Consider the following 17,657-nt stretch of genomic DNA (forward strand, 5'->3'; position numbering starts at 1 on the left):
CTCATCTTTCATTCCCTTACCTTGCAGTATAAATATCTCCCATTTTCTATGCCTTTTAGCTTTGACAAAGGGTCACCCGGACTCAAAACATCAGCTCTTTTCTCTCTGTACAGATGCTGAGAATTTCCAGCATCCGCAGTAATTTGCTTTTATCAAGTGAAACTATGACTCCGCTATCACACAAAAGGCACACTCCAGCTTTCTTTGATGGAATGGCAGTTCCCCAAATAAAATCTGTACAATTCTGTTGTTATTTAAAACTTGGTGCAAGTACAAAGCAAATCGCATCAATTGATTTAAGAGATCACCAAATTCCTGTTAAAAGGACTTGGTGACATTGTTACAATTCTGAGGTTATGATTTGGGACTGTGTCTTAAAGATAAAATGAATAGGGGCAAGTGACCCTTTTCCAAAGGCTGTCTGACAGCAAGCTTGGGTGTTTTCATTGTTAAAGATTAAAGGGTGCCCAGACTGTTTTGCTAGGAAGATGGTTCAAGGTTGGCAACGCGGTCTGAGTCTTAACAATAGATGGACTATGAGCCTTCAAACTCCCAGAAATGTTTAGAATACCTTGCTATAAACAGTTGCGCTTTAAGCTCATCCAGTTTAAAAAATGTTTCGATCACGAGGACAGCAAATCAGCATTTCTAGCTGGATACAAGGCCTATGTGAAATGAGTCTGACAGGAGAAACAAGATATCCCTGAAGCTCTCAGACAAATTACAGGATCCAGGAGAGAAGCAACTGCCACAGGCAGCATGACTTTGTGGTTCACTACACAGAGATCAGAGCGGAACTCAGACTGAAAAGATCAAATTCATGAGGCTCAAAGATTTGTCTACAGGGAAATCTCTGGAAAAACGCTCACTGTGAAAGACAGTTTTTGGGATCAAATGCTCCCATCCTGAGAAAGGGAGGAGGAAATGGTCCCTAGGAAGACAAGAATTACTTGGACTGGTTCTGGGAGAATTGAATGCCTACTTAAAGAACAATGTAAAGTATATCTGTGAAGCATGCTTTTGGTTGTGCCAAAACCAAAAGGGGAATGTTATGCTTTGTGATTTAAACTACAAGTAGGCTATAAAGATGGTGTTTAGCCTCTCAGATTTAAAACATTAAATCTTGTTACGTCACTGTTTTAGCCATTAGCTGAAAGTTTTATTTTTTAAAACATCAGCCTTGACAAAGGTCATAAAATGGAAAGAGAGAATTTGGGGGAAAGAAATTCAAACCATCCAAAATACGTAAGCTTCCTGGTCCTAAACTTGCCTATGTTGCAATGTCTAAGAAACGTTCAATCATACTCCCGAGGAGATCAGAAACCTCAACTTGCGCTTAAATAACCTCTATAACATTTCAATACCTTCTAATGTGTTATCACAAGGGAACAAGAATCACACAAAACTCAAGTATTACATTGACGGTGTAGGAATAAAGTCCCTGAAAATCTCAGACACAAGTAAAATGCTGAGGAGGAACGGAATCCAGTGAGAACAAATATTACACGAGATCATGCTTAGCCAAGGGTGCATTAGAATGGTTAAGATGAGAAGTAAAACCTACCCTCCACAAAACCATGCTGACTATCTCCAATCAATTCATTACTCTCCAAATAACTATAAATCCTATCCCTAATAATTTTTTCTAAAACCTTACCCACAACAGAAGTAAGACTCACCAGTCTATAATTCCCGGGGAAGTCTCTGTTCCCCTTCTTGAACAATGGGACAACATTCGCTATCCTCCAATCTTCTGGCACTATACCTGTGACCAACGACGAGCTGAAGATCAGAGTCAGAGGCTCTGCAATCGCCTCTCTTGCCTCCCAGAGAATCCTAGGATAAATCCCGTCCGGCCCAGGGGACTTATCTATTTTCAAACCCTCAAGAATATCTAGCACATCCTCCTTATCAACTGCAATACTGTCCAGTTTACAACCCTGTAACCCAGTATTCTCCACAGCTACATATAGTCAGCATGGTTTTGTGGAGGGTAGGTCGTGCCTTACTAATCTTATTGAGTTTTTTGAGAAAGTGACCAAAGAGGTGGATGGGGGTAAGGCAGTTGACGTGGTATATATGGACTTTAGTAAGGCGTTTGATAAGGTTCACCATGGAAGGCTTCTGCAGAAAATGCAGATGTATGGGATTGAGGGTGATTTAGGGAATTGGATCAGGAATTGGCTGGCGGATAGGAGACAGAGGGTGGTGGTTGATGGTAAGTATTCGTCATGGAGTTCAGTTATGAGTGGTGTGCCTCAGGGATCTGTTTTGGGGCCACTGCTGTTTGTAATTTTTATAAATGATCTGGATGAGGGTATAGTTGGGTGGATTAGTAAATTTGCTGATGACACCAAAGTCGGAGGTGTGGTAGATAGTGAGGAAGGGTGTCTTATTTACAGGGAGACTTGGACAAGTTGCAGAGCTGGGCCGAGAGGTGGCGGATGGAGTTTAATGCGGAAAGGTGTGAGGTAATTCACTTTGGCAGGAATAACAGATGTGTAGAGTATAGGGCTAACGGTAGGACTCTGAATAGTGTGGATGAACAGAGGGACCTAGGTGTATGTGTACATAGATCCCTGAAAGTTGGGAATCAAGTAGATAGGGTTGTTAGGAAGGCATACGGCGTCTTGGCGTTTATTGGTAGGGGGATTGAATTTAGGAGTCGCAGCGTCATGTTGCAACTGTACAGAACTCTGGTGCGGCCGCACTTGGAGTATTGTGTGCAGTTCTGGTCCCCACATTATAGGAAGGATGTGGAGGCTTTGGAGAGGGTGCAGAGGAGGTTTACCAAGATGTTGCCTGGTATGGAGGGGAGGTCCTATAAGGAGAGACTGAGGGACTTGAGGTTGTTTTTGTTAGAAAGAAGGCGGCTAAGAGGGGACCTTATTGAAACATATAAGATATATAAACGTATAAGATGATTAGAGGTTTAGATAGGGTGGACAGTGATAGCCTTTTTCCTCGGATGGAGAAAGCTAGCACGAGGGGGCATAGCTTTAAATTAAGGGGTGGTAGTTATAGGACGGATGTCGGGGTAGGTTCTTTAACCAGAGGGTGGTGAGGAATTGGAATGCCCTGTCTGCTGCAGTTGTAAATGCGCCTAGTTTGGGGGCGTTTAAGAGATTCGTGGATAGGTTTATGGATGGAAAGGGTTTGGTTTAGGTTAGAGGGTCATTGCTTTTTAACTGGTCGGCGCAACATCGTGGGCCGAAGGGCCTGTTCTGCGCTGTAATGTTCTATATTCTATGTAACAAAGACGTGGATGAGAGTTTCAGCACCAGATCATCAGCTGGATAGGCCACAGAAGGGAAAACAGGCTCATTGTTCCTTGGGAGCACATCAGAGAGGGAGCAACTGGTGATAGGAGAGCTTGTGAGTAAGTTAATGTGCTTTTTTTTAAACTAACATCTCTAGCTTTTTTTTAAATTTTAACCGAATACAGGAAGTAGTCACAGGGAGGCCTGGGAAGTAGTTTTTTTTTCACTTTTAAAAGTTACTCACCTCGGAGAATCAACCTCATTGTTCCTTGGGAGCACATCAGAGAGGGAGCGACTGGTGAGAGGAGAGCTTGTGATTAAGTTACTGCGTTTTTTTTAAAACTAACGTCTCTAGCTTTTTTTTAAATTTTAAACCGGATACAGGAAGTAGTCACAGGGAGGCCTGGGAAGTAGTTTTTTTCCCCCTCTGGACCCCCATAAATTGGAAAAGTGAGGAAGGGAAGTAATAGGGATGGCAGTGCAGGCAGTCCGATGTTCCTCCTGTGGGATGTTTGAGGTGAGAGACACTGGTAGTGTCGCGGCTGATTACACCTGCAGGAGGTGCATCCATTTGCAGCTCCTTGAGGACCGTGTTAGGGACCTGGAGCTGGGACTGGAGGAACTAAGAACCATTCGGGAAGCAGAGGCAGCTGTTGACAAAAGTTACAGGGAGATAGTTACTCGTAAAAGAGATGCATGGGTGACTGCTAGAAGGGGTAAGAAGCAGTCAGAGCAGTGATCCCCTGAGGCTGTTCCTCTCCAAAATAAGTACTCTGTTTTGGATGCTATTGGGGAGGAAGACTCAACCGGGGTAAGCCATGGAGTACAGCTCTCAGAGGAGTAGAACCTGTCCTTAATGTTCAGGTGGGAAGGGAGAAGAAAAGAACAGGATTAGTGATTGGGGATTCCATAGTTAAGGGGATAGATAGGACAGTCTGTGGGAACGAGCGAGACTCGCGGTTGGTATGTTGCCTCCCAGGTGCCAAGATCCATGATACCTCTGATCGAGTGTTCGAGATCCTTAAGGGGGAGGGGGAACCAGGCCCAAGTTGTGGGTCATATAGGCACCCATGACATAGGTAGGAAAAGGGGCGGGGATATAGAACAGAAATTCAGAGAGTTAGGGTGGAAGCTTAGGGCTAAAACAAACAGGGTGGTTATCTCTGGTTTGTTACCTGTGCCGTGGGATAGCATGGAGAAGAATTGAGAGAGACATCATTTGAACTCTTGGCTAAAGGGATGGTGCAGGAGGGAAGGGTTCAGATACTTGGACAATTGGGGCTCATTCAGGGGTAGGTGGGACCTCTACAAGAAGGATGGTCTGCACCTGAACCAGAGGGGTACAAATATCTTGGGGGGGAAATTTGCCAATGCTATTCAGGGGGGTTTAAACTGATTCAGAGGGGGGATGGGAACCTGAATTGTAGCTCCAATGTACAGGAGGATGAGAATAGGGAGGTCATGGATAAGGTTTCTAGGTCACAGCAGTGTATTGGCAAGCGGGAGGGTGGCTTGAAGTGCGTATACTTTAATGCGAGGAGCATACGCAATAAGGTGGACGAACTTGCAGCCTGGATTGGTGCCTGGGACTTCGATGTTGTGGCCATTTCAGAGACATGGATAGAGCAGGGCCAGGAATGGTTGTTGCAGGTTCCGGGTTTCAGATGTTTCAGTCAGAGCAGAGAAGGTGGTAGAAGAGGGGGAGGCGTGGCAGTTAGTCAAGGACAGTATTACGGTGGCAGAAAAGGACGTTTGACGTGGACCTGTCTATCGAGGTAGTATGGGCTGAGATTAGAAACAGGAAAGGAGAGATCACACTGTTGGGAGTTTTTTTTTTATATAGGCCTCCAAAATGTTCCAGAGATGTAGAGGAAAGGATTGCAAAGATGATCCTGGATAGGTGCAAAAGTAACAGGGTAGTTGTTATGGGGGACTTTAACTTTACAAATATCAATTGGAAAAGCTATAGTTCAAGCACGTTAGCGGGGTCAGTTTTTGTCCAATGTGTGCAGGAAGGTTTCATGACACAGTATGTAGATAGGCCAGCAAGAGGTGAGGCTACATTGGATTTGGTACTGGGTAATGAACCAGACCAGGTGTTAGACTTGGAGGTAGATGAGCACTTTGGTGATAGTGACCACAATTCAGTTACGTTTACCTTAGTGATGGAAAGAGATAGGCATATACCGAAGGGCAGAAGTTATAGCTGGGGGAAAGGTAATTATGAGGCTATTAGGCGAGATTTAGGATACATAGGGTGGAGTAGGAAATTGCAGGGGCTGGGAACATCTGAAATGTGGAGCTTATTCAAGGAGCAGCTACTGCGGGTCCTTGATAAATATGTACCTGTCAGGCAGGGTGGAAGTGGTCGAGCGAGGGAGCCGTGGTGTACTAAGGAAGTTGAATCTCTGGTGAAGAGGAAGAAGGAGTCTTATGCAAAGATGAGACATGAAGGCTCAGTTAGGGCACTGGAGAGAGTTATAAATTAGCCAGGAAGGAGCTGAAGAGTTAAGAAGAGCTAGAAGAGGACATGAGAAGACTTTGGCAGATAGGATCAAGGAAAATCCTAAAGCTTTCTACAGGTATGTCAAGAATAAAAGACTGGTTAGGGCAAGATTAGGGCCAGTCAGAGACAGCAGTGGGAAGTTGTGCGTGGAGCCCGAAGAGATAGGAGAGACACTGAATGAGTATTTCTCGTCAGTATTCACGCAGGAAAAAGTCAGTATAGTCGACGAGAATACTGCGATACCACGTAGTAGACTAGACGGGATTGAGGTACATAAGGAGGTGGTGCTGGCAATTCTTGAGTATGAAAATAGATAAGTCCCCTGGGCTGGATGGGAATTACCCTAGGATTCTCTGGGAGGCTAGGGAGGAGATTGCAGAGCCTTTGGCTTTGATCTTCATGTCGTCATTGGCTTCAGGTATGGTGCCAGAAGACTGGAGGATAGCAAACATCCCCTTGTTCAAGAGGGGGAGTAGAGACCATCCTGGGAATTATAGACCAGTGAGCCTTACTTCTGTGGTGGGCAAAGTTTTGGAAAGAATTATAAGGGATAGGATTTATAATCATCTAGAGGGAAATAAATTGATTAGGGATAGTCAACACGGTTTTGTGAAGGGTAGGTCATGCCTCACAAGCCTTAGAGTTTTTTGAAAAGGTGACCAAAGAGGTGGATACGGGTAAAGGCAGTTGACGTGGTGTATATGGATTTTAGCAAAGCGTTTGATAAGGTTCCCCATGGTAGGCTATTGCAGAAAATGCAGATGCATGGGGTTGAGGGTGATTCAGTTGTTAGGATCAGGAATTGGCTAGCTGATAGAAGACAGAGGGTGGTGGTTGATGGGAAATATCAACCTGGAGTTCAGTTACAAGTGGTGTACCTCAAGGATCTGTTTTGGGGCCAATGCTGTTTACCATTTTTATAAAATGGCCTAGATGAGGGTGTAGAAGGATAGATTAGTAAATTTGCTGATAACACCAAAGTTGGAGTTGTAGACAGTGAGGATGGATGTTACAGTTTGCAGAGGGACATAGATAAGCTGCAGAGCTGGGCCGAGAGGTGGCAGATGGAGTTTAATACGGAGAAGTGTGAGGTGATTCACTTTGGTAAGAGTAACAGGAGTACAGAATATAGAGCTAATGGAAGGACTCTTAGTAGTGTTGACCAGCAGAGAGATCTCGGGGTACACGTGCATAGCTCCCTGAAAGTTGGCACCCAGGTTGATAAGGTTGTTAAGATGTACGGTGTGTTAGCTTTTATTGGTAGAGGGATTGAATTTCGGAGCCATGAGGTCATGTTACAACTGTACAAAACTCTGGTGCGGCCGCATTTGGAGTATTGCGTACAATCCTGGTCGTTGCATTATAAGAAAGATGTGGAGGCATTGGAAAGGGTGCAGAGGTGGTTTACCAGGATGTTGCCTGGTATGGTGGGAAGGTCTTATGAGGAAAGGCTGAGGGACTTGAGGTTATTTTCATTAGAGAGAAGGAGGTTACGAGGTGACCTAATTGAGGCATACAAGATGATCAAAGGATTGGATAGGGTGGACAGTGAGCGCCTTTTACCTCGGATGGTGATGGCTAACACAAGGGGACATAGCTTTAAATTAAGGGGTGGTAATTATAGGACAGATGTCAGAGGTAGGTTCTTTACTCAGAGGGTAGTAAGGTCGTGGAATGCCCTGCCTGCAGCAGTTGTGGACTCGCCAACTTTAAGGGCGTTCAAATGGTCAGTGGATAGGCATATGGATAACATTGGAATAGTTTAGGTTAGAGGGTCATTAGATTGGTTCCACTGGTCGGCGCAACATCGAGGGCCGAAGGGCCTGTAACGCGCTGTAATGTTCTATGTGATGGTGTGGATGACCAATCAGAAGCTTAGTCTAGCATCGAGTATAACAAGGTTGCAAGCACCCCGGTTAAGACTCAGTTTCCAGTGTGGGGAATAGAACTTCTGACGAGGACTGATGACAATGGCTTCAGTTTTCCCAATATTTAGTTGGGAAAAATTTCTGCTCATCCAGTAATGGATGTGGTAAAGAATGGTGATAGGGCGTTAAAATTGGGCATCGTCAGAACACATACGGAAACTGTGTTTTTTGGATAATGCTGCCAAGAACTAGCACCTAGATGAAAAACAAGAAGGGAATAAGGACAGATTTGTGATGATACAAGAGGCAATGATGCATGGGTAGGAAGGGAAGCCACTGCAGGGGATTCTTTGGCTATAGCTGGATAGGTAAGAATGAAATCAAATGAGTGCTGTCCCACCCTGTTATGTGACAATGGAGAGGCATTGTAGGAACACAGTGACATCAACTAGGTCAAAGATTGCAGGCAGGTTGAGAAGGATGAGGAAGGTTAATATATTGTGGTCACCACCATATAAGGTTTATTTGCAAGTTTACAAAAGAGCTACTTAGTACTGTGGCAGGGCTGAAACCAATGGAGGAACTCAAACATGTTTTGAGAAAGATAGTAAGTAGTCTCACAACACCAGGTTAAAGTCCAACAGGTTTATTTGGTAGCACAAGCCACTAGCTTTTGGAGCACTGCTACTTCATCAGGTAAGTAGGAATTCTGTTCACAAACAGAACCTGGCTTGTGCTACTAAATAAACCTGTTGAACTTTAACCTGGTGTTGTGAGGCATCTTATGTGTTTATCCTAGTCCAACGCCAGCATTTTCACATCGTGAAAGATAGACATTGATTTAGAGGTACCATGTTCAAGGATTTGGAGAAAGAAATTTGGATAGGAAGGAGATTGGACATGGTAGTTTACAAGGATAGAGGGATCAAGAGTTGTTTTTTTGAGCAGTGGGGGATAGTACCAAGGAGAGAGAGCGATGAGCAACATCAGCTAACGGGAAGCAAGGAGAAAAGCTGGGTGGTCAACGGATTTTTGGGAAAAGAGGGTACAGTGAGTTTCATGGACAAAGTAAGCTTGGAGAAATCATATGGAAAGCTTGGAGATTAAATGAAAAACAAATTCAGTGCTAAGGGACTATGAGGAAGTTTGGTCTGGTGAGCTGAGGAAGGAAAGAAGCAACAAAGATAGTTGATTAGATCATCTTAACCTTATAGTTACAAAAGGTCATGAGTTTTCATACTTGGAAGCAAGATTGTAGATGATGGGGAAGTGAGGTTTAAGCTGATCATAGAGGTTTACAATATGGAAGCAGGCCCTTCGGCCCAACGTGTCCATGCCACCCTTATTTTGTTTTATACCCCTAACCTAATCCCAATTGCCTGCATTTGGCTCATATCCCTCTATACCCACCACACCCATGTTAACTATCTAAATGCTTTTTAAAAAATTGTACCCGCCTCTAATACTACCTCTGGCAGCTTGTTCCAGACACTCACCATCCTGTGTGTGAAAAAATTGCCCCTCTGTACACTTTTGTATCTCTCCCCTCTTACCTTAAACGTATGCCCTCTAGTTTTAGACTACCCTATTTTTGGGAAAAGATATGACTATCTTGTCTATGCCCCTCATTATTTTATAGACCTCTACGAGGTCACTCCTCATCCTCCTAAGCTCCAGAGAAAAAAGTCCCAGTAATTGGGTGGCACGGTAGCACAGTGGTTAGCATTGCTGCTTCATAGCTCAAGGGTCCTGGGGTTCGATTCCTGACTTGGGTCACTGTCTGTGTGGAGTTTGCACATTCTCCTTGTGTCTGCGTGGGTTTCCTCCCACAGTCCAAAGATGTGCGGGGTAGGTTGATTGGCCATGCTAAGAAATTGCCCCTTAGTGTCTAGGGATGCGTAGGTTAGAGGGATTAGTGGGTAAATATGTAGGGATATGGGGGTAGGGCCTGGGTGGGATTGTGTTTGGTGCAGACTCGATGGGCCAAAGGGCTTCTTTCTGCACTGTAGGGTTCTATGATTCTAATATTCTATTCAGCCTCTCCTTATAACTCAATCCATCAAGTCCTAGTAGCATCCCAGTAAATCTTTTCTGCACTCTTTCTGGTTTGATAATATCCTTTCTATAATTGGATGACCAGAATTGCACTCGGTATTCCAAGTGTGACCTGACCAATGTCTTGTACAACTTCAACAAGATGTCCCAACTCCTGTATTCAATATTCTGACCGATGAAACCAAGCATGCCAAATGCTTTCTTCACCACTCCGTCCACTTGTGACTCCACTTTCGAGGAGCTATGAACATGTATTCCTAGATCTCTTTGTTTTGTAACTCTCCCCAACGCCCTACCATTAACTGAGGAAGACCTGCCCTGGTTCAATCTACCAAAATGTATCATCTCTCATTTGTCTAAATTTAAGTCCATCTGCCATTCATCAGCCCACTGGTCCAATTGATCAAGATCCCGCTGCAATTGGAGATAACCTTCCTCAGTGTCCACCATGCCATCAATCTTGGTGTCATCTGCAAACTTACTAACAATGCCCCCTATATTCTCATCCAAATCATTAATATAAATGACAAATGGCAGTGGGCCCAGCACTGATCCGAGGCACACCGCTGATCACAGCCTCCAGTTTGAAAAACAACTCTCTACAACCACCCTCTGGCTTCTGTCAAGAAGCCAATTTTGTATCCGTTTAGATAGCTCACCCTGGATCCTGTGAGATTTAACCTTATGCAACAAACTACCATATGGTACCTTGTCAAAGGCCTTGCTAAAGTTCATGTAGACAACATCAACTGCACTGCTCTCATCTCCCTTCTTGGTTACCCCTTCAAAAAACTCAATCAAATTTGAGAGACATGATTTTTCACTCACAAAGCCATGCTCACTGTCCCTAATCAGTCATTGCATCTCTAAATGCCTGTAGATCCTGTCTCTCAAAATACCTTCCAACAATTTGTCCATCACTGATGTCAGGCTCACTGGCCTGTAGTTCCCAGGCTTTTCCCTGCAGCCCTTTTTAAACAAAGGCACAACACAGTGAAGAATAATGCAAAAATGTATTTAGCATATCCACCAGTTCTTTGTTTGCTGTTATCGATTCACTCACGTAAGCTGCTTCCTATTCATTTATCCATAGAAATTCTAGTGGTTTGTTTGTATGCTGCATGCAGGTTTTCTCTCAAAATTCATTTTCTCCCCTCTCATGAGCTTTTTAATCTATTGCTGCTGGATCCTAAAATCTTCCCAGTCCCCTGGACTACCACTATCTCTTGCCATTCTGTATATCCCTCCTTTTCAGTTTAACTTATCCTTGACCTCCTGTGTTAACCATGGATTTTCCCTCTTTCTGATTGGGATAAACTCCTGCTGAGCATTTTGGACCAGCTATTTGAATATCTGCTACTGCTCATTCATTGGCCTGTATCTTAGCTTGTTTACCAAGTTCACCTTGGACAACTTCTCCCTCAAAACATTATAATTGCTCTTATTTAAGTTGAAGTTACTGAACAAAGTGAATAAAGAGCAAAGAAAATTACAGGCCCTCCAAGCTTGCACCGACCATGCTGCCCGTCTGAACTAAAATCCCCTACCCTTCCAGGAACCATGTCCCTCTATTCCCATCCTATTCATGTGTTTGTCAAGATGCCTCTTAAAACTCACTTCATATCCGCTTCCACTACCTCCCCCGGCAGTGAGTTCCAGACATCCACTACTCTGTAAAAAATCTGCCTCCTTTAAACCTCGCCCTTGCACCTTACAACCTGTGCCTAGTTTTTGACTCTTCCACCCTGGGAAAAAGCTCGACTATCCACTCTGTTCATGCCTCTCAATCTTGTAGAATTCTATCAGGTTGCCCCTCAACTTCCATCGTTCCAGTGAGAACAAACCAAGTTTCTCCAACCTCTCATAGCTAATGCCCTCCATATCAGACAACATCCTGGTAAATCTTTTCTGTACCCTCTCCAAAGCCTCCACATCCTTCTGGTAGTGTGGCAACCAGAATTGAACACTAAGTGCAGCCTAAGTAAAGTTCTATAAAGTTGCAACATGACTTGCCAATTTTTAAACTCAATGCCCTGGCCGATTGTGGTTTACAGTAGAGAATAGAAACCAGGATGAAACTGAATATTGAGTAGTTTTGGCAGACAACAGCAGCACTAAATAAAGCTTTACATGATCCATCAGGCCTGGCTGTGAACACTTAAACCAATTGACTGTCATATCTGTTTAAGCGTCTGCCCCTTGGGCTTACTGCAGCAGAGAGGGGGGCCTTAATGGAGTGTGGGAGAGTAAGGGTTGCAATGGTGATTGGAGCAAAGATGAAGGAATGGGTGTGGTGAAGCTGATTGGTAGTTGCAAAGATATGAATGGAGGTCAACAAATCTGGACTATCCCTAAAGTACTTCGAATATAGCCACGTTACAAGGTTTAAAAAATATTGACAGAAAACTTACAGCATGGTTCCATTAAGACAATTAAATAAATGACCAAATAATTTATGTTTTAGTGATGACAGCTGAGCAAAATAGCTAGACATAGGATAGCTCCCATGCTCTTCTTCAAAAAGGCATCAGGCACTAATGAGTCCTGTTCTTGCCTGCCAGAACTACTCACTATCCACTCAAGTGCAGATGGGACTTCAGTTTCACATTTCATCTGGAAGACAGCAACTCTGACAAGGCAGCACACTCAGTACTCACTGAAGATCCAGATTTTAAGTATCTACAGCAGGAACTGAACTGACAAACCTCTGACTCAAGGCAAAATAACTAACCAATTAACCAGGGTTCTCACGAATAAGGGATGGGGAAGAATAGCACACAGGTTACAATTACAGCTCTTTAAAAGGCTTTGCTCATCCACGTGCAGAAACAGAGTAATCACAACCCAACAAAACAGCAGTGCAACACTGCACCTTCTGAAGAGCTCAGAAGAATTCAATAAAGTGTGACTATCTGCACCCAATTTTAAAAATGAGCAGACTTTGGTTCCAATTCCATGACTTGAACTGCAAAATTATGACTGGCAGGTTAGAATGAAGTGTAATAAATTAATGTTCTAAATCCAATTTAGAAAACTTGCATTTCAAAAATCCAAAGTTTAAGTGAGAATTTTTGCTGGCAGAACTCACTTCACTGCAAACCAGTAATTTAGTCAAATGCTTGCAGAATGTTACTGCTAACAGGTAAATTTTCAAGACACGTTGGTAACTTTGGTGATGACAGAAGCGTTTAAATAAAGGGCTATTTCCAGAAAAAATTCTGGTAAAGCAACGAAGCCTTTGAGTATCAAACAACTTAAGTTCGGAGTTCAATTTCCCTCCAAAATGGTTGACTTCAATGGATGAGAATGATGGTAAATAATTTTATGGCATCAAAATTACATTTTCTATCCATTCCATTGAAAATCCAAATTTAGACAATACACAGAAATGGAATTAGGGCAGAGAAACAGGCCATTAAGCCCGGAAGGCTTATGGCAATGTTTATGCACCAGACAAGATTCACCTACCTGAATTCATCAAACCCTCAGCATTTTCTTCCACTGCTGCCTTCCTTGGATGCATATCTATTTTTCCTCTGAATCTATTATAGAACCATGGAATGGTTACAGCTCAGTTGAGTCCCTAAGAGTTTTCTACCAGAGAAATTCAGCTAGTCCCGCTCCCATCCTCTTCCCAAAGCCCCGTAAATGTCATAAAATCCCTACAGTGCAGGGATTCAGCCCACTGAGTCCGCATCGACACACCTTATCCAGCTCCACGCACCCGCCCCCCCACACACACAGCATCTCCCCCAGCACCACCCTCCCCACAACCTGCACATTTACCATGGCTAATCCACCTAGCCGACACAACTTCGGACACGAAGGAGCAATTAGCATGGTCAATCCACATAACCTGCATGTCTTTAGACAGAGAGGAAACCAGAGCACTGAAGAGAACGTGCAAACTCTATACACCTACACCCACCCAGACAGTCACCAGGCCAGAATAACCTGGGTTCCTGACGCTGAGGGGCAGCAGTGCTAACTATTTCAAATACAAACATACGAATTAGGAACAGGTGTTGCCCACTCAGTCCCTTGAGCCTGCACCCCCCCCCCCCCCACCCCCCCGCCACATTCAGTAGTATCACGACTGATCAGACTGTAAATACCACTCCACATTCTTACCTACCCCCAAAAACCTTTCACCTGCCCCTTTGCTTATTAAGAACTCATCCACCTCTGCCTTGAAAATATTCAAAGACTCTCTCAAAAGGCGATGGAAGCAGACTCATGACTCAAAAAAATTTCTCCTCATCTCAGTCTTAAATAGGCAACCCCTTATTTTAAACTAATGACCCCTAGTTTGAGATTCTCCCATAAGAAGAGACATCCTCTCCACATCCATCTGTTCAAGACCCATCAAGATCTTTTACTCTTCTAAAGTCCAGCAGATAGAAACAGCCTGTCCAGGAGAGGGAGGGCTGGAGGCATGGCACATGGAAGGGGAATTGGTAAGGTAGATAAGGTGGAGGAGCCAGAGGAGCCGGAGGATGTGGTGGTTATATTTGGATTTCTAAAAGGCATTCAATAAGGTGCTGCACAAAAGGTTACACTAGATGACTACTCATAGATGGAAGATCGGTTAATAGGCAGGAAGTAAAGAATAGAGTTAAACAGGGCATTTATGGTAGAGGCTGCCACGAGACGAGTGGCACAAAAACCAGTGTGGGGGCCTCAATTTTGTGGAGGTAGCTTCACATGCAAATACAGGGTTTGGAATGAGCAGTGCTGGGAGAATGGTAAGGTATCAAACATTACCCAGTCCTAAAATAATACTTTATTCCAGCATTGAAAGAGGGGGAAAATGTTCCCAAATGTTTGCTGGCAACTTAGTTTTAATTTTGAACTTTGAAAATGAATTGCTGACTCATGAGGGGAGCCAGGTAGGTCCAATGACTGGTACAGTGCTGGCTGCTAACCAACAGTTGGTAAGTGCAGAGTCAATCTGTGGGCAAAATTCAGTGTCGGGAGAGGTTGTGGGGTGGCAGCAACCCTCCTGAAATCTTGAGATAATGAATTAGGGAGGGAAACTCATTACCCTTGCCTGCTTGGCACATATCGGACTCCAAGCCTAAGGGTGGGTTGGTCTCAACTGTTCTCTGAAGTAGTTCTGTAGTCGTCACTTAGCTGCCTCAAGCCACATGGCACAAACTTCTGGTGGTTCATAAAGAAACCCCACTTTGACCTCCTTGCGACAAATGGGAATGGGTGACGAATACCTGCTGTGACAATGCTATTCATATCTTGAGAATTTTTTTTAATTTAAAAGTGGAGTGTAGCCTGACACTGACATGTACATATTTGGTGAAAAACAATTAGTATCGCCTGTATCAAAGTAGCAAGTATAACATTCACCAAGATGCAGTTAAAAGTTTACCAGGAGATAAATAAATCTTTTAACACCTGTGCAATTAGTCATCATTTGTACGATGAGAATTTACAAGGTGGATGGAAAAGCCAAAAAAAATGTTATCCTACATAATTTCAGCTGCATAAATGTATGACAACCTGAGCAAAGTTGGGCAAGGAACAAAGCCCCTTACTGACCACAGTCAATGAACAGAGCTGTCCCTGAGAGCCAGCTTGCCAAAACAGTTGTGGCAGCAATGGCTCAATGCGCAAGGTTCTAACAATGCACAGGCAGTGCTGGGGCAAAGATGCTGGTTCTAATTCACAAGATACTTTATATTTTAGCTTCGTATTTCACCAAGTCAAAATGGGCACATTTATCTTGATTCCACAAACTGCTAGCTCAAAGCATGCTTCCTTGCAAGTGTCTGAAACAATTACAACATTAAAGGATTTTTGTTTCCTTACCACTTCCTTTGTATTTGCATATATTCTGAAGGGTGAAAACAGATGGGCCTACAAATCATCTCAGTGCCTGTACAATGGCTGGAAATGGTGAGTCTTATCTGCAATGGCTGCCTCAGCAGGGGACCTGTTGGAATAACTTTCAGATTTGCTTTCTTCTTGAAGTGGGCAAATAGTTTAGTTGGTGGTGGTGGAAGTAATGGGCAAAATGCCACAAGGTTTCATGCCGAATGCCTGAACTGTTGCATTACATAGAATCAGGGAACACACAGCAGAATCAATAGGAAGCTGACTACAGTTGTGTCCTGGCAGTAGCATTCCCACCTCTGAAGTCATGAAAGGCAATAAACCACATTTTTTTGTAGGTTAAGCTACGGGTTTGCTACCTGGGACAGGAGAAAGGTGGGAAATAATATTAACGAACTTGCAGAATTGGCATACAATGAGCAAACTGATTTCAATTTAAGTATCAACAGAAACATAGCTCAAGAGGCCAGAAATAGGTTGTTAACATTCCTAATTACTAAGAATTCAAGAATGATAGAGAAGAAAACAAACATGTGGGACTTGACAGTATTAAGCTTGATTTTGCAGAACTAAATAGGCAAGAGTTACCACATGAATCCATTTATTTGAGTGGAGAATATTACATTGCTGCGAATATTTCTTAAGTACAGCCTCAAAGTGAGGAGATGGATAGCTGTGCAAATTTGTTGGCAAATTTCAATAGCAATTAACAGAAATAGTAATATTCAGAGACTTAGTTATCCTATTTTGGACTACGACTAACAATATGTTCAGGCTTGGGAGGAAAGGGATTTCTGATGTGTTGGAAAAAATGTTCTCCATCATAGGTCTCCAGTGCAAGAAAAGAGAGAAAGTTTTGAATCTGGTTGTTGGAAATGAGGGGCAAGTGGAGTGTTACAGTAAGGTGATGACAGCATAATTCTATTTAGAAGAGAGAGATCAAAGAATATTCAAGGTAGAAATGCTCAAATGGGAAGAGCTAATTTCAGTGAATCAACAAGGGACATAACAATATTTATCTCTCAATCAAAATTATGAAACAGATAATGACATCGCTGTTACCTCAGTTACTTTTGGTGCTCCCCAAGGATCTCTGCATGCAAGCATATGTGGGGACACACAATGAGCTGGAAATTGCTGCCTATGAAGGTGGCAGAAGCAGAGATGATCAATCATTTCAAAAGGAAATTAGATGTTCCCTTGAAGGAAATAAACTTGTGAGGTTACGGGGATAGAACGGGACAGAATAGAATGTTCAGAGAGCCAGCATGGACTCAATAGGTTGAATAGTGTCCTCTGTGCCTTAATGACTCTGACTGTGACTCCATCAAATGCTAGGAAAGCTCAGGCAATACTTCTGATGGTTGAAGATTTCTACACGCAGTGATATTTCTACATAATTATACAGAAAGGTTAAAAGTGTATTATCCAAATATTCAACTGTTTTAATAAGTGCTTTGTGTATTTGCAAATATGACAGAACGTGGCTGCATAATAGCTAAATTGAGTAAACAGATCTCTTAGTAATGCATTCAGATTAACATCCTGGTCTAGGTATCTGGATATTAAATGCAAACATACGGCTACAGTATAATATAAAACAAATATTATGCTGCACAATTGTTTGCACAGCTAAAATTATGAAATATTCCCAGGTAAAACATTGATTCAGTCTTACCTTTCTAGCAAATTGTGAATGGCTTTAAAGAGCAGTGTTCTACATTCATATGTGAGCCCATTTTCCCACAGACCATCTTCTACCACTGGAAAGCAAAGAAAAGTAAATATCTGGTTATTCATTAAAAATTAAACCTGATTTATCTGCATCAAAGTCTTACATGAGTTGTGAAAAATTGGCATAATATCCATTCTTCCACCTGGAAGCGAATTGATTCATTGAACCGCTGTGGAATAAAAAAACTTTCAAAACTATAATTGCTGATACCCAAAAAGGGGCAATGAAATTCAGCTGAAGTTGTTTTCATCAAATCCCATTACCACCACAAAAGTACCGTACACAACAAATGCAACAATTGACAGTACCGAGACTGCAATAGAAAGGGGTTCTGCAGATAATTATGAAACACTTGGGATCAGAACAGCACAAAGATCATTTAGCCC

The 17,657-nt window shown here is 43.0% G+C and overlaps 1 protein-coding gene across 1 annotated transcript in view; it reads right to left on the reverse strand.

Moving 5' to 3' along the window:
- LOC145355917 (mediator of RNA polymerase II transcription subunit 13-like) overlaps positions 1-17,657 on the reverse strand; it is a 238,094-nt gene that overhangs the window by 104,549 nt on the left and 115,888 nt on the right. Inside the window, exon 3 of the mRNA XM_080208407.1 lies at positions 17,215-17,299. Within this exon, the coding sequence (XP_080064533.1) occupies positions 17,215-17,299 (85 nt within the window). The remainder of the gene's footprint in view (positions 1-17,214; positions 17,300-17,657) is intronic.

Source organism: Carcharhinus amblyrhynchos, chromosome 20, assembly GCF_965287045.1.
Source record: "Carcharhinus amblyrhynchos chromosome 20, sCarAmb.v2.hapA, whole genome shotgun sequence".
Lineage (NCBI taxonomy): Eukaryota > Metazoa > Chordata > Chondrichthyes > Carcharhiniformes > Carcharhinidae > Carcharhinus > Carcharhinus amblyrhynchos.